The sequence below is a fragment of the Siphateles boraxobius genome, unplaced genomic scaffold (genome assembly GCF_051911475.1).
Source record: "Siphateles boraxobius isolate OS27281-9 unplaced genomic scaffold, OSU_SipBor_1 77, whole genome shotgun sequence".
Taxonomy (NCBI): domain Eukaryota; kingdom Metazoa; phylum Chordata; class Actinopteri; order Cypriniformes; family Leuciscidae; genus Siphateles; species Siphateles boraxobius.
Genome location: NW_027509205.1, coordinates 10,964,080 through 10,988,862, shown reverse-complemented (window position 1 = coordinate 10,988,862; position 24,783 = coordinate 10,964,080). Strand labels below are relative to the sequence as shown.

At 37.0% G+C, this 24,783-nt stretch overlaps 2 protein-coding genes across 3 annotated transcripts; one reads left to right on the top strand and one right to left on the bottom strand.

The window, feature by feature from the left end:
- Positions 1 to 20,141, bottom strand: lmbr1l (limb development membrane protein 1-like). Its single transcript, XM_077218957.1, has 16 exons — positions 19,765 to 20,141; positions 13,327 to 13,411; positions 10,801 to 10,834; positions 9,947 to 10,086; positions 9,027 to 9,130; positions 8,802 to 8,925; positions 8,560 to 8,628; positions 8,376 to 8,440; positions 6,217 to 6,289; positions 5,934 to 6,017; positions 5,773 to 5,849; positions 5,608 to 5,685; positions 5,216 to 5,380; positions 5,033 to 5,099; positions 4,499 to 4,660; positions 1 to 2,077 (listed from the first exon to the last, which is right to left on the bottom strand). Exons 1-16 carry the CDS (start codon positions 19,825 to 19,827, stop codon positions 1,992 to 1,994), a joined length of 1,476 nt encoding a protein of 491 aa, XP_077075072.1. The 5' UTR covers positions 19,828 to 20,141; the 3' UTR covers positions 1 to 1,991.
- Positions 20,142 to 20,932: 791 nt separating this feature from the next.
- On the top strand, positions 20,933 to 24,435 carry dnajc22 (DnaJ (Hsp40) homolog, subfamily C, member 22). Of its 2 annotated transcripts, none has more exons than XM_077218168.1 (4): positions 20,933 to 21,116; positions 22,476 to 23,042; positions 23,713 to 24,005; positions 24,148 to 24,435. In XM_077218168.1, the coding sequence occupies exons 2-4, from the start codon at positions 22,502 to 22,504 to the stop codon at positions 24,346 to 24,348; spliced, it is 1,035 nt and encodes a 344-aa protein (XP_077074283.1). In that variant the 5' UTR covers positions 20,933 to 21,116; positions 22,476 to 22,501; the 3' UTR covers positions 24,349 to 24,435. The 2 variants fall into 2 exon arrangements, with proteins under 2 accessions (XP_077074283.1, XP_077074284.1); XM_077218169.1 differs by having other exon boundaries at positions 20,939 to 21,116; positions 24,132 to 24,434.
- The last annotated feature ends 348 nt before the right edge of the window (positions 24,436 to 24,783 follow it).

Genomic DNA, 24,783 nt, shown 5'->3' with positions numbered 1-24,783 from the left:
TTGGAAAAACAAGTGTAAACACATTTATTGTACTTTTCTCCTGTGGAGAAATTGTTTGTCACAGTCCCTTGGTATGCTTCAAGGAATTATTGAAAGAAATTAAATTGTCAACATTCTTTTTTTACAATTATTAATGCTCACTGTATTTGCTTTGTCCTCCATAAGAGTTAATGATTATTAACTATCAATTATTCATTAATAATGAAGTAAAAAAGACATCCATATATGATCTATCAGAGCAGGACACCCAGTCTGACATCATGTCACTCTTGAATCAGGTTGCTTTGAGATGTAAAAATGCTTTTTATGAGTGTGGAAAAACACTTAAAAGGATAGTTCACTCAAAAAATTACACGTTCCAAACTGTATGAACGGAAAAGCTATCTTGAAAAATATCTTTTTTTGGCCATACACTGAAAATCAATGGGGTCAAACATTTTGAACCTCAAGCATTCTTCAAAATATCTTATTTTGTGTTCCAGAGAAGAAACCAACCATACAGGTTTAGCACATGAATAATGAATAAAACATTATTATTTTTGAGTGGACTATCCATTAAGCAATGATTTTCATCCATAATTGACTTAGAATATAATTTACAATCATGTTGCTATATTAAAAAAATCTGTTTCAGCACTAACATGTTATTAATATATATTTTGTTATAATGGATTTGTGGTACACTGTCCTCTACTGGCCACCATTTGAAGGACATTATGACATGTATGATGCTTCCTATGTATATTGTGTTGTTATGGTAGGTGACATCATAAATTGCCCCCTGGGGACAAATAAAATGTTTGACATGAAATGAAATTGGTTTAAAATGATGCTGATACAAAAACAAATCCATAAATAATACAATCATACAAAAGAATAAACAACAATATAATCAGCAAATAAAATGTGTACACCATAAATACTGCACTCTATAAAACTAGTGATTATCAAATCAAAAAGTCCACATTTATCAATCACATTCTCGTAGTGTCCATTAAACAGGAAACGGCCATGTGCGTTGATTGTCCCGCCACACAATTCAACCCAAAATGTATGAACTAACCAAACTGTGGCATTTTTGCCCAATTTAGGTGTTCTTAAAGCAAACACCTTCTTTTGGTCATCTGCATAAGTTTCTGGAAGGTAGTAAAGTTACATTTGCATTATTCTGTGTTAACATTTCAGAATATAATATTGCACATTAAAGTTTCACACATGAAATAACAAAAACAGGAACAAAATCCCTAAACATTCACAGTATTCTTGGCCTAAAGCTTGAAATCAATAGCAGCCATAGTCTAACTTTAACATACATTTTAAAACAAACTCTCCAAAAAGTGTCTTTTTCAACCTAGAATCTCACCACGTTTTTTCACACCGAACATATAATCTCCAAGATCAGTATCACTTGTTCCACTTTCATCCCTTTTCTCAGGTTCTTCTCTTTAGTTAGAAGCAGACAAACCCCATCATAATGGACTTCCTGCTATAAGGACCCACAGTACAACAGGGATTGGATTCATTGGATGACACTAAAAATAGTGATATACAAGGGGAAAGCGTGGGGGGCCCACCAGGACAGAACTCAACACTCATTCCACCACCAGGAAAAGGAAACGTGGTCATGGCTGTGATGTCATCCTCTGAAATAGCTGTTCTGGATGCATGTCAAAGTCCTCCAAAGCCATTGTTCATTTTTCATAACGCGTTAGTTCAAGGCGTCCAGTGATTTGACATCCCTTTTAAATGCAGTTATATGTATAAATATTACTGAAGTAAAACAACGCATAAAACTGCAGTTGCAGAAACCCACTCCGGAAATTCCATCAGTCGATATATATCGTTCAGGCAACCTTTGTAAACAGGTTTGGTGACTATTCACCTATAATGGACGCAAATTAGCTTTGATCCAATAGGAGACAGCCACAGAATTGGATCAAGCAGGTAATGGGCTTTAATATCCAATGATATATGAAAAAGCTGATCGCTCTTCAATGAATCTTTGAGAGCCCATTGGCCAGGAGGAGTTTGAGGGGGATGGTTGAACGAGACACAGTCAGAGGCAGTCTATGGAGACCTGGAGAAAGGAAACAGGAAGTAAACAACATTAGAGCACTATACCTGTTCTAACAACCAGAAAAGGTAACTTTGGTGGGCGATGTTTGGGATAAAAGCAAATCAATTGAAGAATAAAAGCCAGTAGGGGGAGTAACGAAAAAGAAATGCTATCTGAAGATGGTCTATGAGAGTGTGTTCACATTCAGCAGTGTTGTTTGTGTTGGGCAGAGGGCGATGGGTGTGTGTCTTCCAGAAGGAGTTTGACGCCCTGATGTCCCTAAGGAACCCTGCTTCACCCCTTCTGTCCTCTCTCACTTTCCTGAGAGAATTGTGCTTTTTCTATCTGAGGAAAGAGACCTACCCATAGAGAAACATGGCCTGTGTGAGGAACACCTCACCCAAAGACTAACTACAAACACTGGCAAATGGCAATATAGAACACACCCCTTGTCCTTTCAAGATACAATGTGTACATGCACAAATCTTTCTCCTTGCACGTTTTCCTTGAGATAAATGTTAGAATTAACCGTTAAAAAAGGTCAATACAAGTTAAGGTCTATCGACAACATATGTAGTGACATGTTGAAAATAAAAGGCATTAAAAGTCCAAATCCAAAAGAGTCATATGTATTATATAGTGTTTTACAAAAAAGAAGTTCACATACATACAGAACCAGTGATGAGTCACTCTTATTCAGTGGTTTTTCTTTATTTTTATTGTTTTCAAAATTGTATATTAACACTGAAGACTTTGAAATTATGACAGAACAATTATGTAATTAACAAAAAAAAAAATAATACATTTTATTTATAACGCACTTTTATAACGCTCGAAGGATCTCAAAGTGCTACCGGTTAAAAAAAAGAGCTCTACACGTGGATAAAAAATATAAAAAAACATAAAAAATATGTTTTGTATTTTTGATTCTTCAAAGTAGCCAACTTTTGCTTTAATGACAGCTTTGCACACTCTTGGGATTCTTAGTCAGCCTCTTATGAGGTAGTCACCTGGAATGCTTTTCCAACAATCTTGAAGGAGTTCCCAGAGGTGTTGAGTACTTGTTGGCTGCTTTTCCTTCACTCTCTGGTCCAACTCATACTAAACCATCTCAATTGGATTTAGATCAGGTGATTATGGATACCAGGTCATCTGATACAGCACTCCATCACACTCCTTCTTGGACAAATAGCTCTTACATAACCTAGAAGTGTGTTTGGGGTCATTTTCCTGTTGGAAAATAAATGATGTCCCCACTCAATGCAAACCAGATGGGATGGCATATCGCGGCAAAATGCTGTGGTAGCCATGGTGGTTAAGACACCAACAGTGTCACCAGCAAAGCATCCCCACACTATCACACCCCTTCCTCCATGCGTCACAGTGAGAACCACACATTCAGGAACCATCCGTTTACCCTCTCTACTTCTAGCAAAGACAAGGCAGTTAGAACCATAAATCTCCAATCACACCTATCTTAACGATTACTATATATTGCTTATCCTGCCCGTAAACATTATAAAGAAAACAGTCAAAGTATCCATTAATGTACATGCATATATCTTAAAAACTATTCATGTGCTATTAATACGCTGCAAATCAGGTGATTTTTGGTCGATGTTTTGGCTGTAAGTTAATGATGCACTCTGTTGGTAGGGAATAGCAAGATGGCCACTCGAACACTTCTGGAGGCTTCACCGCCTGCTGGCAGTTTAGAACGCAATGAGCAATCCACTCATTATACAAATCAGTGTTTCTTGGCCCAAGCAAGTCTCTTTTGCTTGTTGTTCTTCTTCTAAAGTAATGGTTTCTTTGCCGTAATTCGACCATGAAGGCCTGACTCACAGTCTCCTCTAAACAGTGGATGTTGAAATATGTCTGCCACTTCAGCTCTGAGAAGCATTTATGTGGGCTGTAATCTGAGGTGCTTTAAACTGGCAGTTTCTGAGGCTGGTAATTCTAATAAACGTATTCTCTGCAGTAGAGATAGCTCTTGGGTCCTTTCCTGGGATGGTCCTCATGAAAGCCAGTTTCATCTTAGTGTTTGATGGTTTTGCTATGCTTTGAGAAAATCTCAAGAACTTTGAATGTATCACTGACTGACCTTCATTTCTTAATATAATGATGTAATGATGTAAAATATAAAACATATTCTGGGTTGTTTAACACTTTTTTGATTACTACATAATTCCATACGTGTTCATTCATAGTTTGGATGTCTTCAGTATTAATCTACAATGTTCAAAATAATAAAAATAAAGAAAAACCACTGGAGAAGGTGTGTCCAAACATTTGACTGGTACTGTATTTTCCACCGAATATTTAAAAAGAATAAAAGTATCATCAAAATAAGTGGTAAATAAATAATAAATAAATCATTATCATAGGGATCTTCCCCCAAAAATAAAAATAAATAGACAAGTAAAAATACAAAAGACTAACCAAAGGCACGGATGAGTTCTCGTTGCAAGGCCCATGTGACTGTGTTGATGAGGCAGGCAGATGTGAGTCCAGCAAAAAGCATATTGTACAGGAAAACAATGTGGAAACTGCCGAGCCAGTTAACCCGTCCAAAGTCTCCAAGCAGATCAAACCTTGTAATTCCTACACGTAGTTACATGAAAAAGAGGAAAATTATAAAGTATTAATTAAAATTGTAATACACAATGGACACATATTGCTGAATTATTGCTAACTACTGCCGTCTTGTGGACAGACAAAAGATTACAAATTATACTCTGGTTATTTATGAAGTTTGACACATGGCGCTTTTATTAAACATTTTCACTAATATGAATATGCTTTAAACCACCAATAAATGTGTAGTACACTCAGTTCATTCATAATAATTTAGCAGATTTTTCTCTAGAATGCAAATTGTCTTGGCCTACAACAGACCTTGAAATCATGCTGCTATTAAATAACATTTTACATATAAAAACATTAAATAATGACTAATAATTTAAAAATACTTACCCAATGTGCGGGAGAAAACAGGCAGGGCTGAACTGAGTATTAAAAGAGAAACACAGTTCCCTATAATCTGTGGAGAGATGTAAACAATTCAATTTAACTATAAAGCCACAGCATCTGAATGCGAGATATCCAGCCCTATTTCTACTGTTGTTTTTTTATGACGAGTATAGGAGATCTCTGTACCTGTGTGAGGGTAGTGTCCTGAGCACGGGGCAGCAAACCGGTGAAGAGTGGAGAGCTGTAGAAGCCGACGACAGAGGAGACCATGAGATACAGGATGATGACCACCTGCACTGCAGCTCCCAAAGAACCGAACATTGAGAACGAGGCAAGCCCCAAGTGAGGGTCCTGCAACAGAGAAAACCAACCATTGTGAGTCTATGATCATTAATGATTGCTGCACTTCTTTTTTGATGATGCTTTGGGATGTTTTTAGTGCTTCTTTTGTGTTTTGTGGAAGGAAAAAAATTAGCAGAATATGGTTTTAGAAGGACATGAGGGTGAGTAAATTAAATTTTCCTTGAATTTTTTACATTTACAGGTCCATATATGAATCCCACTGACATGCATCTCACCTCCATGCCTCTAGGCATAGCAGATTCATCAAAGAGCAGTTCCAGCACATGGAAACAGACCATCAGCACACACACCGCCTGAGAAACACCGTACATTCTGTTTTAGCAAAATGGTTTAATCGTAGCCAGTATAAGTATTCTGAATTCCATAAGGTTTACTCTTACAGTCAAAGCTAAAAGTAGCAGCATGGCCACTGGGTATCCCAGGTTGCGTTGCCATGGAGATACTCTCTTCCTCATCTCTAAATGGAAGAAATAAGGATGAAAAGCAATTTACGATTGTTCAATTATCAATGTATTTAACAGTTTGACAGATGTGTTCTTACCTAGAGCAATACGTTTGGACTTCACACTCAAAAATTCCTTGTTGATGGCCTCTATGTTTGCACTGATCCAACAGGAGGTGTTACCTAAAACATCAGATAGAGAGAGAAAGTATTTATAAGTTTAGGAAACCATGTTTTGGCAATGTAAATCCTGGTTCATAATGGTTCAGAAAAAACTGCTTTAAACAATAAAAAGAAAATGAGAGAAAGAAAGAGAAATCTTTATAAGGTGGGCCCACTTCCTTAACAACAGCCAGTTTGTCTCTCATATCCTGACACTCACTTTTCAACTTCCTGGACAGAGAGTCCTCTTCAAAAACTGTGCAGTTCATTGTTTCTTCCAAGTTTTCCAACAACTAAAAAAATTTAAAAAAGAGAAGACTCTTAACTTCACACTTCTAATTTCTCTTTAAATATATGCACTATAATTTAAAAGTTTAAAGTTTAAAAAAATTTCAGCAAGAATACATTAAGCTAGTTTAAAGTGACAGTAAATACATTAATGTTACAAAATATTATCAAATAAATCAGTACGAAATAAATGCTATTCTTTTAGAATTTCTATTTATCAAAGAATCACAGTAGTTTACACAAAAATATTAAGCAGCAGAACTGTTTTTAAAATTTATAATAAGGAATGTTCATTTAGCGACAAATCAGCGTATTATAATGATTTCTGAAGGATCATGTGATACTGAAGAATTACAGTTATATACAAAATATATTGAAATAGAAAACTAACACACATATATATATATACACATATATATATACACACATATATATACATACATACAGGTCCTTTTCAAAAAATTAGCATATTGTGATAAAATTCATTATTTTCCTTAATGTAATGATAAAAATTAATCTTTCATATATTTTAGATTCATTGCACACCTTTTATTGTTTTAATATTGATGAATTTGGCATACAGCTCATGAAAACCCAAAATTCCTATCTGAAAAAATTAGCATATTTCATCCGACCAATAAAAGAAGTGTTTTTAATACAAAAAAAGTCAACCTTGAAATAATTATGTTCAGTTATGAACTCAATACTTGGTCTGGAATCATTTTGCAGAAATGAATGCTTCAATGCGGCGTGGCATGGAGGCAATCAGCCTGTGGCACTGCTGTTATGTGTTATGGAGGCCCAGGATGCTTCGATAGCGGCCTTAAGCTCATCCAGAGTGTTGGGTCTTGCGTCTCTCAACTTTCTCTTCACAATATCCCACAGATTCTCTATGGGGTTCAGGTCAGGAGAGTTGGCAGGCCAATTGAGCACAGTAATACCATGGTCAGTAAACCATTTACCAGTGGTTTTGGCACTGTGAGCAGGTGCCAGGTCGTGCTGAAAAATGAAATCATCTCCATAAAGCTTTTCAGCAGATGGAAGCATGAAGTGCTCCAAAATCTCCTGATAGCTAGCTGCATTGACCCTGCCCTTGATAAAACACAGTGGACCAACACGAGCAGCTGACATGGCACCCCAGACCATCACTGACTGTGGGTACTTGACACTGGACTTCAGGCATTTTGGCATTTCCTTCTCCCCAGTCTTCCTCCAGATTCTGGCACCTTGATTTCCGAATGACATGCAAAATTTGCTTTCATCCGAAAAAAGTACTTTGGACCACTGAGCAACAGTCCAGTGCTGCTTCTCTGTAGCCCAGGTCAGGCGCTTCTGCCGCTGTTTCTGGTTCAAAAGTGGCTTGACCTGGGGAATGCGGCGTCTGTGCACGGTGGCTCTGGATGTTTCTACTCCAGACTCAGTCCACTGCTTCCGCAGGTCCCCCAAGGTCTGGAATCGGTCCTTCTCCACAATCTTCCTCAGGGTCTGGTCACCTCTTCTCGTTGTGCAGCGTTTTTTGCCACACTTTCCCACAGACTTCCCACTGAGGTGCCTTGATACAGCACTCTGGGAACAGCCTATTTGTTCAGAAATTTCTTTCTGTGTCTTACCCTCTTGCTTGAGGGTGTCAATGATGGCCTTCTGGACAGCAGTCAGGTCGGCAGTCTTACCCATGATTGCGGTTTTGAGTAATGAAACAGGCTGGGAGTTTTTAAAAGCCTCAGGAATCTTTTGCAGGTGTTTAGAGTTAATTAGTTGATTCAGATGATTAGGTTAATAGCTCGTTTAGAGACCCTTTTCATGATATGCTAATTTTTTGAGAATTTTGGGTTTTCATGAGCTGTATGCCAAAATCATCAGTATTAAAACAATAAAAGACCTGAAATATTTCAGTTGGTGTGCAATGAATCTAAAATATATGAAAGTTTAATTTTTATGATTACATTATGGAAAATAATGAACTTTATCACAATATGCAAATTTTTTGAGAAGGCCCCATGTATGTACAGTATATATATATATATATATATATACACACATACATATACATACACACACATACATAAAAAAACAGTTATCTTGTCCACCTACCCGAGGTTTGACCAATAAGCTCCCAGTGACGCTAAACATACGTGAAAGCCCCAGGGGTGTGCACACTGTTACAAGACAAAAAGGCAAAAAATCTATATATGAGAAGTCAAAAGCAGTAAAATACCAAACAACATGTTAATCATCAAATGATAAAAAAATTATATACAAATGCATAAACACTTACACAAAAGCAGCAGAACTCCAAAAAGTGAAATTCCAGAATAGAGATAGGGCAGGTAATATTCCCACAGGTCTGAAAAGCACAAGAAAAAGACCAGAATATTACAAAACCTTTATCTTGCTCTTATGCCATTAAGAGGAAATTTGGGAGTCTAGCTGGCATTAAAAACTTTGATGTGATCCATTCAATCAAAGATACTGAACAAGTGCAGCACATAGTCTATAATGTTGCATTGCTGCCCTTACCGTAAAGACTCTCACGGGCGGTGTTGTGATGGAGAAGAGCTGATGCCACCCACACAATGCCCAGCACCAACAGACTGAGGAGAAGCAGCATCACTGCAGTCTCATACACCCGTGCCATAACACCCTTTCAGAGAAAAACACACATCAACTAAACAAATACAGATCTGAATTCAGATGCTATAGAGATGTGTTTACTGTTAAACTAAACTAATTACATAATTTTACCTTTTTGGACCCAGCAAATCCTTCTGATTCAGTAAAGAAGTAGGCGAATGGCATTAGGAAGACCAGAGAGAGGTTTGAGAATAAGAAGACTAGGTTCCACAAGCCTGAAACCGAGACAGAAGGAGAATGAGTGATTAAATGAAAGATGATTTTGTACTCTTCCCATATTAAAAAGCAAAAACCCAAAACTTACATGATAACATTTGTCTTAACACTACTCTTCAAACTCTGGGTCTCCACAAATATATTAAGCAGGACAAATCTTTTCACCAGTGCTAATAATAATAATAATAATAATGTTTCTTGAGCACCAAATCAGCATATTAGACTGATATCTGAAGAATCATGTTACACTGAAGACTGCAATAATAATGTTGAAAATTCACCTATGCCATCACAGGTATAAATTAAATTCTAAATAGTAGTACACATCAACAATATTTAACCATAATATTTTGTGCTCAAAAGAACTATCAGGTTTATAGGAGGAATACAACGAATATAGTACACTTACAGACCACTAGGGAGCAACCATGTGCAGCTTATGAGATCTGGTGTTACACGTGCACTATAAAGCAGCATTTCACCAAATGCCGGCAAACTGAATAAATCTGGATTTTCAACTAAATTGTGGCCTTGGATTTACAGCCAGAACATCTCATTCTCTTGGCAGACTCGCTGCCATTTCCAACACGTGCTAGCACAGAGCTGTAAGACTTATTAGTTTGTGTTCCCACACTAAGTCCTTGTGGGAATAAAAACATTACCATTTCAGTTCAGATTGGGTGACAAAATACTGCTTGAGAACCTAATGAAGTTGTGATTAATTATATTGATAACTCTATTGACTCCGATATGGTAGACACATAATCCAAATGTGCAAAGCAAACGTAGTTTTTCATTAGTGCGTGTGTTTGTACCGTGGATGAGCGAGCCATTGAGCCACTGCATGTAGTAGCTGTGTGGGAATGTGAGCAGAACTTCATTGGACAGGATAGAGATGGGCAGAAGCAGCACTGCACACACGGCCACTGAGAGTGTGAACGTACACAGCCACAGCCTGCGGAGTGAGAAAAACAATCAAAGAAGGGCGAGGAAATGTTTTTGCAGCCATTTACTTTGACATAGTGCCAGCTATGAAGGGAGGTGGATGTTAAACGCCACTCTGGAGACCAAAGTGCAATTTGTTCACTTACAATCATTCAGGGCAAACTAATAAAAAAACTAAATACTAACCAGCAGCCTGTCCTTTACTTAAAGTCAGAGTGAATTACTGTGCAATGCACCATTTTACTGCCATAATGTGACATTTCTCAGTGGAATGAGATATTTAATTACTTAAGTAATGTGGGAGCTGATTTTATCCATTTTGGAATTTATTGGATGTTAAAAATGGGAGCCAGACTGAATTTGAGCGTGCTGAAATAATGGCTGCGGCCCACAATAAGAAATTTAATTTCCACGCAACTTTGATACTTTACTTAAAGGGATAGTTCACCCAAAAATTATTTTACTCACCCTCAAATTGTTCCAAATCTGTATTAATTTATTTTTTCGGCTGAACACAAAAGAAGATATTTTGACGAAAATAATAAAAAATACTATGGAAGTCAATGGGGTCCATTAACTGTTTGGTTTCCAACATTCTTCAAAAGAACTTATTTTGTGTTCAGCTGAAGAGGCTGAAGTAAACGATGACAGAATTTTCCTTTTTGGGTGAACTATCCCCTTTATTCCGCCTTTTATTGTGCTTCACTAAATACTGATTACTTACGCAATTTTGTTGACAGTGGCATCCTCAATGTCATCTGTGGGCAAAAAAAGGAAATAAGTTTCTGTCCACAACACTATCCCACTGCAGACATACTGATGACTAGACTCACAGTTCAACCTTGAAACTAAAATGATCAAAATAACAAGATCCCAGAAGGACCCAGATTCATTATGAAGCTATTCCATGAAAGAAACAAAAATATATTGGAAAGATTTTGGGAAGCCTTTGTTGTTTGATCATTCCTTATTACATGTGCAGGAGAACAATATCCATTTAAAGAGGAATTTGTCGCAATAACAGGGACTGATTGAGAACATGAGGCAGAGAGAATGAAAAATAAACCTCAAACATTCTCCTGCGAGAAGAGCAAAACATGCCCAGTGTGACAAGAGCCCCAGGGTAGATACACGACTGGTGCACGTTTAGTCTATGAAATGGTCTGAGTTATAGAGGTGTTAAAAATACAAAAAACATTGAGCAACAAATCTTGTGCAGTGATTCTGTTTGTGTTCCTAAATTAGAATATGTATTATAATGATAATGGTTTGGCTGGAAGTACACAATGTTCCCTGTGTCTAACAAAAGACATGTTCTTATGTTCCTCTGCACTATTGATCATGTAAACGTGCTAGCCGAACGTTTTTACAGGCTGCCATGACACGGGAGCTGCTGTGCTCACGGGGACCCAGATTAAAGACCGAACCAATTTCTCCTGTCTCTCCTTACACTTTCCTTTCCAGTCTACTCTGACCTATATATAATTATTAACTTGTATAATTTAACAAATTGTAAAACAATTCTTCAACCATCTAGCAGTCTGGCTATAAGTTCTGTACACAATGTTCCCCAAGTGTGCCTGACACAGGACATGTTCTTACTTTCCTATGCACTATTTTTACATTTTTGATCATGTAAGCATGTGGTAGATGGACATTTTTAAAGGTTGCACTGACACAGGAGCAGCTGTGCTCACAGCAACCCAGGTTCAAATTCAAAATGATTTCCCTAGTCTCTCCCTACACTTTCCTCTCCACTGATAGGAGACAATTATAAAAGGTATAAAGAAATTAAGAATGCAAAAAATTAGTTTGAGACCCCTGAATTCTGTCCAACTGTACCTAGCTGTCATTGATCAATAAATGAAACAATGTAAAAAGCCAATAAATTAATAAATAATTATAAAATGTATTACATGAAAAATATGTCAAGACCTCTGCATTCTGTTCTGCTGTACCTGTTTCTGAACAACAAGAATGCATCCTGTGTGTGCGGCTCCTTACAATTCTTCAACAGTCTAAACAAGCCTGATGTTTTTAAACAATTCAGGCATGAAAAAACAACCCCTTAGATTTTCCACTGAGAGCAGGTTTAGCTGAACCAGGAGAGAGCGGAGAGTTCAATTAAAGGGGTGTACACCAAAACATGAGGTAGAGTTCTCCAATGAAACCTCAAGCAGTGCTCGCCTCGGGCAGGGGGCCTATGTTTATCTCACGGGAACATTCCTCATCCACACTGCTGCCCTCCCTCAACGTTACATTACTGCTGTCGACAGCAATCAGAAACTGACTCCTCTATTCTGAAGAAGATTTCATTTTCGAGGCCAAAGAACACCAAACCTATTAATCAAATAACAGAGGAACTACAGTAATAGTTCACTATCTGAAAATGATTAGGAAAATGCAGGAGAATGACCATGTCAGGTCGTGCTGACCAAGCGTGCCGCACAAGCCCTGAATCGTGAAGCCAAAGCGTCTCGATCGCCCCCCGGTGACTCGTCCTAGTATAGCTAATAAACCCCGCCTCCCCGTGTTATTCAATGGGACGTGAGACCAACTAAACAATTAAATTACACTTCACATATCTTTTTTCCAAAGATTGTTTCTGTCATTTACTGTAGTTTTCATCACGCTGATGTAATTTCAAGCGTTTGTTTTTAAAATAAGATTGTTTTTAGTTAGTTATTTGATGCACGGTGCTGTGGCGTACATGATTGACAGCTGTGATTGACAGGTTCTCTGAGCAAAGTAGTCATTGAAGCAACAACTGACTATTTTCGGGATCTTTGGAGGACTGAGGAGATTGTAGCTTTAAATTTAATATCTAAATTTCTATAATTAATTATTTCACACCGACATAATGGTTTGTTCTGCAGCAGAGGCGCGTGCTTGCGCTTGATTCAGCAAGAGTGAGGGCGGGACCAGAGCGGGACGTTGATTTCACGGCTTTACTTCCTGCTCACTACTGCGCATGTCTGGTCCCGAAATCGCAACTGCGCAGACTCAAGTCTCAAGATGTCAGCGCCATATCGGGACAATAACGGCTTCACTTCTCGCCAATGGAAGAGAACGAAGGGGCGTCGTCCATCTTTTTTTACAGTCTATGGTGCTGACCAACAAATAGTAAGTGTGTGTACAAATGTTGTTCAGCTCACAGAGCAGCTGCAGTAAATCACAGGTGTGCTTCGAAGGACTGTAATACATAAAACCAAACAAGTCCTGAGGGTCCTGGGTGTCACATTTAACTTACCGGCGACAAACTCAGCATTCTTCTTGAAGTGAGTGAGAATGAAGTGTGACAAGATATACAGGCAAATGAAAAGCAGCACGCAAATCTAAAGCAGAAAAAAAAGAAGAAAATCAGTGCAATTTGAAAACATGAAATTTGAAACATTTACAAATTCAATGAACATCATCTTTCAAGAAGTCTGAATTTCACAAACAAAAAAAAAAGAAAAAAGTCTGAAGCTGGAACATACATTTGTAATCGAAATTATTCAAGCCCCATTGCAAATCAGGTTTATTGGCAAAATTGACAGACTTTCAGCTGTTTAACATGAGCTATTTCAATTACTTTTGTTTGATTTATTCAACAAATGTTTCAAGTGGTTTTCCCAAATTCAACAGAAGAGGCAACTTTTAATGACTTCTGCAGTTTAAAAATTAATCAACCCCTTCATGGCAAGCATCTTTATTATTTAGTAGAACACCCTTTGCTTTTATGACCTGCTGCTAATGAGATGTATAACCAGACACCAGCTTCTGGCAGCTTTCTGAGGAATCTTAGCCCATTCCTCTTGAGCAATGGCCTCCAGTTCAGTAATATTCTTATGTTTGCGTGCTGCAACCGCTTTCTTCAAATCTCACCAGAGATTTTCTATGGGGTTCAAGTCAGGTGACTGTGATGGCCACTGTAGAATCTTCCAGGACGACTTCTGCAACCAAGCCTTGGTGGAATTAGAGGTATTCTTGGGATCCTGTTGGAAGGTCCAATGACACCCAAAGTTCAGCTACCTCACTGATGGTATGACGTTTTCTCCTAGGATTTCCTGATACTTCAATGAATTCATCGTGCCTTCTACACGCTGCAGCTTTCCAGTGCCAGAGGATGCAAAGTAGCCCAAGAGCATCACAGAGCCACCACCATGTTTAACTGTAGGCAGAGTGTTCTTTTCAGCATATGCCTCATTCTTCTACCCAACATACCGCTGATCCATAGGGCCAAAAAGTTCCAGCTTTGTTTTAATCGCTCCACATAACAGAATCCCAAAACTTCTGTGGCTTATTTATATGATTTTGAGCACTTTTCTTGTGTTTTTTTGTCTTGGGAGTTCTAGCATGGAAACCGCATCTAGGAACATTTAGTGCCTTCGTAATCTTTTTGTATCTGGTTCCTTGTTAGTGAAGGGCGATGATGTCTTCTTAACTTTTTGGAACATTCTTTTGACTTAGCCATATTCCTAACATGCAGTCAAACGTAACACTCAACAAACCTAGCCAGTTTCATGTGTTCTAGTTTAAGCACACCAGGTGCAACTAATGAAGCCCTTGATTAGTTGCATCAGGTGTGCTTGAGACAACACCTGTTTTACAGATTTGTGCGGGATTCTATTCAGGGGCTTGAATAATTTTGAGACAGCGGAAGTCATTAAAAGTTACATTTTCAGTTGAATTTGGGTAAATCACTTGAAACATTTGTTGTGTTGAGCTATTTCAATTACTTTTGTTTGATTTGTTCATTGCAAACAGCTGAAAGTCTGCAAATTTTGCAAATAGACCTGATTTGCAAAGGGGTTGAATAATTTCGCTTATTTACAACTGTAACTGAAGTGCTAGTTTTAAAGCACATTTTATTCTAAATGAAAATTGTATTTTCTTCTTGTAAGCTCACATAAAGCTAGCTTTTCCAGTCATTTTTTTGTCCTTTTATTAACTAATATCCCCACCCTTGGCCTGCACCCAATGTGATTATACACTCAGGAAAAAAGGTACAAAAGCTGTCACAGGGGCAGTACCTAAAGAGTGCAAATTAGTAGTTCAAGGTAACATATTTGTACCAAAAGTGTACATATTAGTGCTTAAATTGTATGTTAGAACCTTTTTAAAAAGTACACGCGTCTGTAAAAAAAAAAACATTCTGAGAGTGTATGGAAGAGAGCAGTGTGAACATTCTTCAAAACGTTTCCTTTTAAGTTCCACAATGGAATAATCACTATCTTTCTTAGAATATTGGGTGTAAATGCCACTTTGCAGAGTATCAGAGATTACCTACATTCTCACAGGCATCTACAGTATGAGTCATGCAGTTAATGAGAAATATAGTTGAACAGGCAGCTACAAGACGTGCTATGCAAACGCACTGCTTAGATGTGTTGCCTGCCAATTTACGTTATCAAGAACACGTTAGACAGAGAGCCTGTAATGGAGCAGAGGTCATGAGAGACACTCCAACATAGCCCCATTATCGCTGATAAACGCTGCTGTGCACAGTCCAGAATTGCCTTTATAGCTCTGTGACATAAGAACTCCTAATCAAGGACATTTGGTTCTTATGATAACACAAAGTCCGGTGATGGGACTAGACCAATCAAAGATGTTATAGGTGTAGATTTCGTATTATTGATAAAGATAATGGGAAGAAAGTGGTACAGCAGTGATAAACAAACTGCATTCTGTGTCCTAGAATGTAAAAGCAATAAGTGAATCAATAGGTAGTGTCCTTTTTTTTTTTAAAGCCAGCTGTCCCCTTTCTGAGGAATCTGAATTCTTAATTAACACCCACAATACAGATTTAAAAATAAGGGTAAAAGCACCAGATGGAGGATGAAGATTACAGCTCAAAAATGCAAATTAAGATTTAAACTATGCAGTTACAACTGGGATTAGATCAGTGATTACAGTAAAGATTTGGTAAAATGTAGAGATTTATCACAAGAACTTAATAGTTGGTCATATTTATATTGTATATTACGGTCTTACTACATTATCTATATAGCTATTTATATATAAATAGTTGGTAATATATATTACTGTCATACATATATAGCCATAGAGTTTCATGACAGAACTTAAAATAGGCCTATATAATAACAAATAAAATCACAGTGCTGCAATATAACATCTCTCAACATTTGACCAGAAGAGAACATAGAGATGCAAGAGAAAAACAGCAGAAAAAAAAGTCAATGCATGACTCTACCCAAGTTCCCATTCTCATCCTGCAGGAGAGCTGCAGTGGGATCTGTCCACATGACAATAACCTTCTAATTCCATGATTAACCTCTAACCTAATTTCAGATATAAGATCCTCATGTGTATGCAATTCATTTGAGAAGTGAAACACAAGACATGATGATTGTATGATGAAGTGAACAAAAGAAAAAACATTCTGAAGCACTGTATGTCCCATAAAAGAGAAGAATGACAGCAAGAGGAAGAGAGATAAGGGAGGGGGCAGGAAGCTGGGATTTTGTCTTCAAAGTGCCAACAGCAGGGAAAACAATGGATCCGTGGGATATATATCTCTCTGGAGCTTTGAAAGGTGTTCTCACTCATCTGTGCTCAGCGTTTGAATAGTTGTCTCCTTTGACTAAGACAAGCGTGCACTGAACCAGAGTTGAAACAGCCAAGCTAAACTGCAGAATATGTTAAAACTGAAACAAAAGATTGCTTAACACAGTTGAATATAACATGAGAATACATGTCGTTTTTTTCACTGCCCTCAACTGAAAAAACAGTTATTGAAAATATCTTTTGTGTTCCACAGAAGAAGAAAAAAAAACTTCACACAGGTGTGGAACGTCATCAGGGCGGGTAAATGACGAAAGAAATTTCATTGTTTGGTGCACTATCCCCTTTAAATCCTTTCAAACAACCACAAGGGTGGACAATGATAACATTTGACAATAAGTCCCTGTAATACCCTGTCTGTCGTAGGTCATTAAACAGAAAGAAACTTTGCCTTAACTAATATGCAGGCAATGGTGGGCATGTTTTCAAACCTCTTCATTAATTTGGGTCAATGGTATTGAGACTGGCCGTAAAATGTGAGTGTAATCATATATCAACCAGCATCCAGTGTATTTGCTGACCGATTTGGCAGGGCTGGTTAAACGGCCGAGCTCAAACATTTTGAATCTTAGGGCTCATTCAGCTGCTCTGAGTAATCCTCGGCACACAATACAAGACCTGGAACGAAACCCAAGTTATTCCTTGAAGTGAAAGCCTATTTAACAAAACAGTCAGCTATAGAGCGACCCCGAACTGACACAATGAGAAAACAACACTCATGGTGTGCTGGGATACGTTAGCAAAAGGACAGACATATAGGACAAAAACTCAACAACTTGATTTTAACCGGGCCGTTAAGGAGGCGAATATTTAGACCAGTGTCAGAAACTTTATGCTTTTTAAAAATGTTAGTTGGTAAATACAAAGCCCTCTATTGTTCAAGGCCGAGCGGCATGTTCAGATAGGCACCTTAATAAAGTCTATTACACGCACACTGCATTCCTTGCACATCTAGTGGGAACCGTTCCAAATCAGCTACTCCCTCTAACAGGTTGGCTCTCTTGAAGATCAACCAAGTATAAAACTGTGACATTGCCATAAATTGTGTTGTTTTTTAAAAGTGGGAATTCAGTACTTCTGAGTTCCACCCAAGAATCCCTCTACTAAAAAAGTTTTTATCTGACATATTAAATCATCCAAGTGCATTCTTAATTTAATTTAGCTTCTGATTTAAATTAATTTAGCTTCTAATTTAAATTTAATTCATTTTATTTAGGCTTGGTGGTAACAACTTGTGGCAAAAATGTTTGATATTAGTGTAAATAAATATCCGGAAATATCGAATTATCCTTTAAAAAGTGTCACAGTTCCCACAAAAATATAAAGCAGTAGAACACTGTTTACAACAATGATAATAATAGGAAATGTTTCTTGAGCATCAAATCAGCATATTATAATGATTTCTGAAGCATCATGTGAAACTAAATACAGTAATGATAATGGAAATTCAGCTTTGCCATCACGGGAATACATAATGTATATTTTAATGCATTTTAAAATAGTAAACTTTCATTTTAAATTCTAATGATATTTCATAATATTACGGTTTAATTTTGCTCTATTTTTGATCAAATAAATGCAGTCTTAATGAGCATAAGAAAGTCTTCAAAATACAAACATATTTAAATCAGTTGTTCTCAAAACTAGTTTCACTTCAAAATTCAGATTTTTGAATGGGCATCAAAAGATGTTAAAACTATATAGCATGGCAAAGTAATCAGGAAGAAAACTGTCAAAAATGGAAAAAAAATGCAGAAGTGATTTATTTGCATAAAGTGAGGAATCAGAGTCAAATATTCTATTGGTATAGTCATATTACTGAGTGACAGGCTGACTTTACGCACAATCTTTGACGTCAAAAACAAAAGATATGTGAAGCATTTTCTCCACCCATATTTAAAGTTCAATTGAGATTTTGCTACCCTAACAACAAACAACTAGCCTATGATTAGTTGCATTTTAGTATTTTCAATTTTACATTTAACATTGATTTTCCTAATCCGTGACAGATTTACAAATTCCTATCAGAACAGATCGGAGATGCATTTTTGAGGCAAAACCCAGAAGTTAAATCACTTAAATTATACTTAAATTTAAATTATAAATCCCAGATAGCATCAGTGACCAAGGGATCAATAACCATGACAGCATGAGCTCGGTGGTGCCCAAGGCCTGGGGCAGGACAATAGTAAAAACAATTTACAATATCTAGTGTGATCCATCTGTGCATTTCACTAAGAGACGTATTTCACATTTTTTAGGAGGATTACAGAAGCTTTGCATCACAACAAAACAAAACAGAAGCGTGTATAAATAAAAGTGAATGCCCTTAAAATATCTGAAAACAGAGCAGCTTGTTTGTGTAGAAAACCAAAGAATGAAGACAATAATGTCTACAAGTGCAGCTCCAACAAGATTAGAACTAATTCTGAACTGATTTTACGTTGTCCTGGTGAACACTGGATTTAACCTAGGCTATAGTTTTAAGAGGTTAGTTTTTGCAGCTAGTGAATTAGGCTACATGATCTGAAAGCTGGGTCGTTTAAAAATATAATGCACCAAACTGTTTGTTTAAAGTGCTAAGTAAGATGCATCATTGTGAAGGACTAAAGGTTAACCCCCAGTGTCTTGTTGTGAGGTCCTTGAGGTCTGAAGTTCTAGTTGTAGACATGTTCATGCAGGAGGGTGCCAAAAACTCACAAAGCGGAGAAGGCTCATATTGTGCCATTTAAAGAGTGTTACATTTCACAACGAGCAGCTGCATCATTTCTTTGTTCGCACTTAAGAAAAAGACTATCTCAGAGTCTGATTGTGAACACGTTACTCTACTTTATAATTAAATGTCTTATAAATAATAAGCAAAGATAACACTTACTCCAAACTGTCCAATTACAGTGAAATCAATCAATATTTTATGAGAACATAAGCACTCGAGCACAGTTCACGGTATAACGTCACACAATCTATATATAATCGTCACACAATAGGCTATATCTAATCAATCAATTATTATTATTATTGAATACCATTAGGACAAACACAAGGGCACATTCAAATTGTAACACTGCAAACGGTAACTTACTACGTAAACAAAAGCAGCAAAGAGAGGGAAACTCACAATGGTTTCTCGGACTCGGTCGTGGAATAGTTGCTCTCTAACCGTCACGTCTTCTGTTTCCATGCTTTGAAACCATGTCTTGGTGTGTGCTCGGTTATAATTTGCAAAGCATTTGAGTCTCCGAGAAGATAATAGCTTACGTGGAAACTTGTCTCAATTCTCGAACGAACGGTTTCCAGCTCTAAACGTATTGCAGTTGCTCCTTCTGAAATCACTAAGTCAGCATAAGCGAACTACTCCTGTTTTACTTCATTGAGGTGGATAGAAGCTTCTAAAATGATTATTCACCAGCAAACAAGCAACAGAATTCATCGAGTCAGCGTGTTCACAGATGCTCCTCAAATGAATCTTCCAGTCGCTCTCAAACTCCATCTACTGGAGAGGCTGGGCTGTGGGAGGAGGGAGAGGCGGATTTAAGACTAAAGAAACTTCATCAATAGTGAACATTTGCAGACCATTATATAAAATAATACAACGTTATAAGAATTTAATAGTTTCGTGTTTGAGTATTATGTAGGCCTAATAGAATATATGAAATTGTAAAAATATATATATTTATGTGTTAAAAATATGCGCCAGAGCTGTTTTCACTGAAAGGAACTTGCACTGACATAGCCTATCTTAAAATATGTCAGTGCTTTTGTTTTGTCTCGATAAGCACACCAGTAATGTTTTAAGGCACATTTTAAAAAAAGCTTAAATGTCCTAAATTAACTAAGGCCTACTCCTGGCTTAATCGAAACCCTGTCTGTGAAACCAGGCCTTTATGCCCTAATGATGGAATATTTCACGTTAGATAAAAAAAGAAAAACATGTGTATGACAAAAGGATGGGGAAATATATACATTTATAGCCACATGGCTGTTTCTCTTTTGTTCTCTATTTAAACCTACAAAGATGGAAACAACAGTCATCCAAATCCACCAATCAACTGTTTAATGTTTAACAGCATTTACTTACAATGAATCATACTGGCCCTATACTTTATATTAACAGAAATGTGTTTAAGGTTACAGTCTGAGCAGTACAGCAGGTTACTCTTGCAAAACAGTTTAGTCAAATGCATTTTAGCCAATGCCTATGTTCTGTGTCTTATTTGTTTCCACAGATATGGTAAATCAAAGTTTACTCTTTATGACCCGTGTCATCATCAAACCAAAGTCCATATACTAGTGCAAACACGGAAGTCCATAGGTTACATTATTTTCAGAAAGTGAATGATTTAAATTTAAAGTTAACTTCAAAGTTGTGATCTATTGCATGCATTCTTACATTTTTAATGCTGACCTTGTTGTAGGAGTCGTCTAAAACTATTTGATGTATGAATGAAGCTTGATCTCTCAGTCCCGCAGGTAAGAGAACAGTGACCTGTTTGATTTTATAACTTGAAAGCCAGTGATATTGATGATATGAGAGAGAGACAAGAGAGATTATCAAAACCATAATTCACCCCCAAAACGGCAATTCTGTCATTATTTACTAACCGTCATAAATTTCAAACCTGTGTGACTTAATTTCTTCTGTGGAATACCAAAGGAGAAGTTATATACCAAAATATGCTCTTCTCATTCAGTGGAAATAAATGCAGACCAAGGAATGTCAAGTTACAAAAAGAGCAATTATAAAATAAATAATTAGGATTTATATGCTACATTCCACGTCTTACATAAAAGCTTTGAATTTTCATTTATTGGTGAACTATTCCTTTAAAAACTTTATAAGGTCCACATGACATGCTTGTCCCTAATTTTAAAGCACTTTTCATATTGGCTAATCTGCTTTTAATCTGCTCAATGTTTAAAGGCAAGTGTTTACAATTAATTTTAAACATGCATTTTTATTAGTTGCACTTGATCAACTATGTTTTAGCCAAGTTATATCAGCTTAATTATATTGAGTAGATTTGGTTTATTCAAGTCTGTCCTTTAGAGTATGGAAATGACATTAATGCTGTACATTTAAAAGTTACTGCCCTAGTCTTTCCCATAGACCTTATTGACCATATTGAATTTAACGCTGATGAAAACGAGGCTGTGAGGGATAGACGTTCCGTCTTTACAATGGCACGCACTGTGTAAAGGTCTTAGATCACATAATTCTCACAACTTTAAAAAAATGTAATGGAGTTTTTGTCTATAGTGAAAGTTTTTTTTAGAAAGACGTTTCGACAGCTGAACAATTGGATTGTTGTTAAACAACTGTACAATCCATTGAATGCACTGTAGTCTATCTTTCACAGCCTCGTATTCTTTCCTGTCAAAAATCAAGTATGGTGCTACCCTGACTAAGGTCTATTGTAAAGTTATTGCTCATTGAGTAAAGCAACACTCATTATATTAATTAATGTAGCCAACTTCAACTATTCATAAGCTAGTCTTGATGATAAAAAAAAACACAAAAAAAGAAAATCAAATATAACTGTACATTAAACATTAACAGGTATTTCCCTTTACTCAAAAACACATTAAATAACAACATTTACTCTCCTGATCCAGCTATATACAAAGCATCATGTGGACTAGTTTCAGTAAATTCAGTTCATGTATCCCAAACACAAATTGATTAAGTAAACATCAATTTGATATATTTAAGTGGATTCAACAATGAAATTAAGTTTGAACAAGCAGCAAAAAAATCATATTTTTCAGTGAATTTTTTTTTTCCGTGTTTTAGTGTTTCCTTAACATGTTGAAAATTACTTCTTTTTCAAGTTCCTGTGTGCAGCTAGAATGACCTCATGGCTAAAAAGCTCCTGATCACATATGCCTTGTGGGCCATGGGTGGCCCACTTGGCCTTCATCACATTTACCTGGGCAGAGACAGCCATGCCCTTCTTTGGATACTGACCTTTGGTGGTTTTGGCATCGGTTGGGCAAGGGAGTTCTTCCGGATCCCATCGTATGTGAGCGAGGCCAACCATGAAGCAGAGAGAGCCCATGTTAGACATCCACGTTCCACTCCGCCACCACCCGTAGGCCTGATTCGGTTTGCCGGTCAAATTTGTGTTGGTATTTACTTTGGCTCGGTGGCTTTAATAAGCCTCAGTTCTTTTAGCTTCTTCTACTTCCTAGTGCTGCCATTGAGCATAGGTGCAGGTGTGCATCTGGTGTCCTCTGTTGGCCAGCAGACCTCTGACCTTCAAAAGACCTTTGTTTCGTGCATCATCACGTCTTCTATCTTCTACGGCAGCAATCTCTCACCTCTGCCCATCAGCATAGCTGCCAGTGTTACCGCTGCACAGCACAGCACGTTCAAACCTCTGAGGCCAGAGCCACTGGGTGAGATGCACTATGTACATTTTGGTCTAATTTGTTAGGCTATAGTTAATGCATTGACTAACATTAACATTTGTTAAAGTCACCATGAAATAAAATTGAGCAAATCTTGTTTTTTATAATTTCTATAATTATTATAAATTATTTATATCCGTGCACATCATTTTCTTTAAAATGAAGATACAACGTTTGATCTAAAAATGTAATAGTAAATGTTGAGATTTACATTAACATCCTTTATCCAAATATTATATACGATTTTGTAAGCATATTACAGTTATTAACACATGCAAAAACAAAAGAGAACCAACAAAATATGAATAACTGATTATGTTGTAGTCAGTGTGTGCTTTTTTTGTCCTGATGAGCTTTTTGTTTTTCTATGCATTTTTTTGCATAGTAAAATAAAATCTGTAGCTATAGTTCGCCTTTTTTTTGGCAAAATAATTATAAAGTCATTTCTCTGACAAAGTTATTTTCCAAAAAAGGCAAAATACAGCTACCAATTTTAGTGTTTTTTGTTTTATACACACACATATTTTGATGGTTTAACTAACTTGTAGGGTCATTAAAAACAAATATCCCCTCCTTTTGGGAAATATGTGTCGAACTGGTCTTACATCATGTGCAATAAATGTGTTTAATTAACCCGGTTTGTGTCAATCTTCCCAAGGGCCTCGTCTGTATCGTCTAAGTTTAGGTGTGCTGGCTTTCTCCGCTCCATTGGGATACTGTGTTTTCCACAACACCACAGCCACATTGTACTACATATCGGACTGTATAGCGGCCCTGCTTGATTTCTTCTGGTTCCTTCCATGGCTCAAAGGACTCCTGGAGTATTTTCTGCTGTTGCCATATCGTCTGTTATGTATCCTGACAGGAGGGGGTTTCTACGAGGAAAGCTGGAGGAAGATGCTGGAAATAATTCTTAATGAGTATAATAAAAAAGAAATGGAGGCACTGAAGGTGAGTTCAGTACAGTTTTAAGTGGTCAACAGGGAGTCTATTACTAATCTTTTTCATTTGTAGTGTTTATAGAATCACAAGGTAATCAAGGATGTTTTTGTCATTATAATGTTTTCTTACAATCAGATACTATCATTGCCAGAAGAAGCTACTCTGGAAGAGGTCACTCGCAGCTATAGAGAACTGGCTAAAGTGTGGCATCCAGATCACAACCCCAAGAAGCAAGCAGAGGCACAACAGATGTTTATTCAGATCCAGGAGGCATATGAGATACTTCTCGACAGACACAATACAAGACAGAAAAAATAATCTTCTAAGGAAGAAGAGGACATATACCCTTTAGAAGGCTCAGATTTAACTTTCACATACCAAAGAACAACAGGATTTTTTTTTACATAAAGCCAATTTGGTGTAATAAACGTGAAACTATCTTAAACAAAAGAATTTTTCATTTTTGTTCAGAGAAATTCTATTCTTAGGACAACTTAGGATTCTCTGCCATCTTGTGGTAACAGTATGAATAGAGTTGTTTCAAATGGAGGGTTTGTACTGGTACTGCAGGGGGTCGGACAAGTATTGTTTGTCAAACCATTTTTGTAGAAAAAAATGAAAATATATTAAACAAAATGGGTATACATTATAGTAAATATACCATATTAAATTTCATTGTCCCCCCACTTAAAACGTGTTGAAATAAAATGAATGTAGGCTATGAGAAAGTATATGAATAAATAGTAGTCTCAGTAAGTATATGTACATTAACATGGTACTATATGCT

What these genes read in the sequence shown, in the direction of transcription:
- lmbr1l (XM_077218957.1), bottom strand. Translation starts at nt 19,827, where the DNA reads ATGGAAACAGAAGACGTGACGGTTAGAGAGCAACTATTCCACGACCGA. An exon ending in GATTTGCTGGGTCCAAAAAG is followed by an intron (nt 8,926 to 9,026) that starts GTAAAATTATGT and finishes TTTCTCTGAAAG; the next exon opens with GGTGTTATGGCACGGGTGTA. An exon ending in TGGAGTTCTGCTGCTTTTGT is followed by an intron (nt 8,441 to 8,559) that starts GTAAGTGTTTAT and finishes GTCTTGTAACAG; the next exon opens with TGTGCACACCCCTGGGGCTT.
- dnajc22 (XM_077218168.1), top strand. Translation starts at nt 22,502, where the DNA reads ATGGCTAAAAAGCTCCTGATCACATATGCCTTGTGGGCCATGGGTGGC. An exon ending in TCTGAGGCCAGAGCCACTGG is followed by an intron (nt 23,043 to 23,712) that starts GTGAGATGCACT and finishes AATCTTCCCAAG; the next exon opens with GGCCTCGTCTGTATCGTCTA. An exon ending in AAGAAATGGAGGCACTGAAG is followed by an intron (nt 24,006 to 24,147) that starts GTGAGTTCAGTA and finishes TATCATTGCCAG; the next exon opens with AAGAAGCTACTCTGGAAGAG.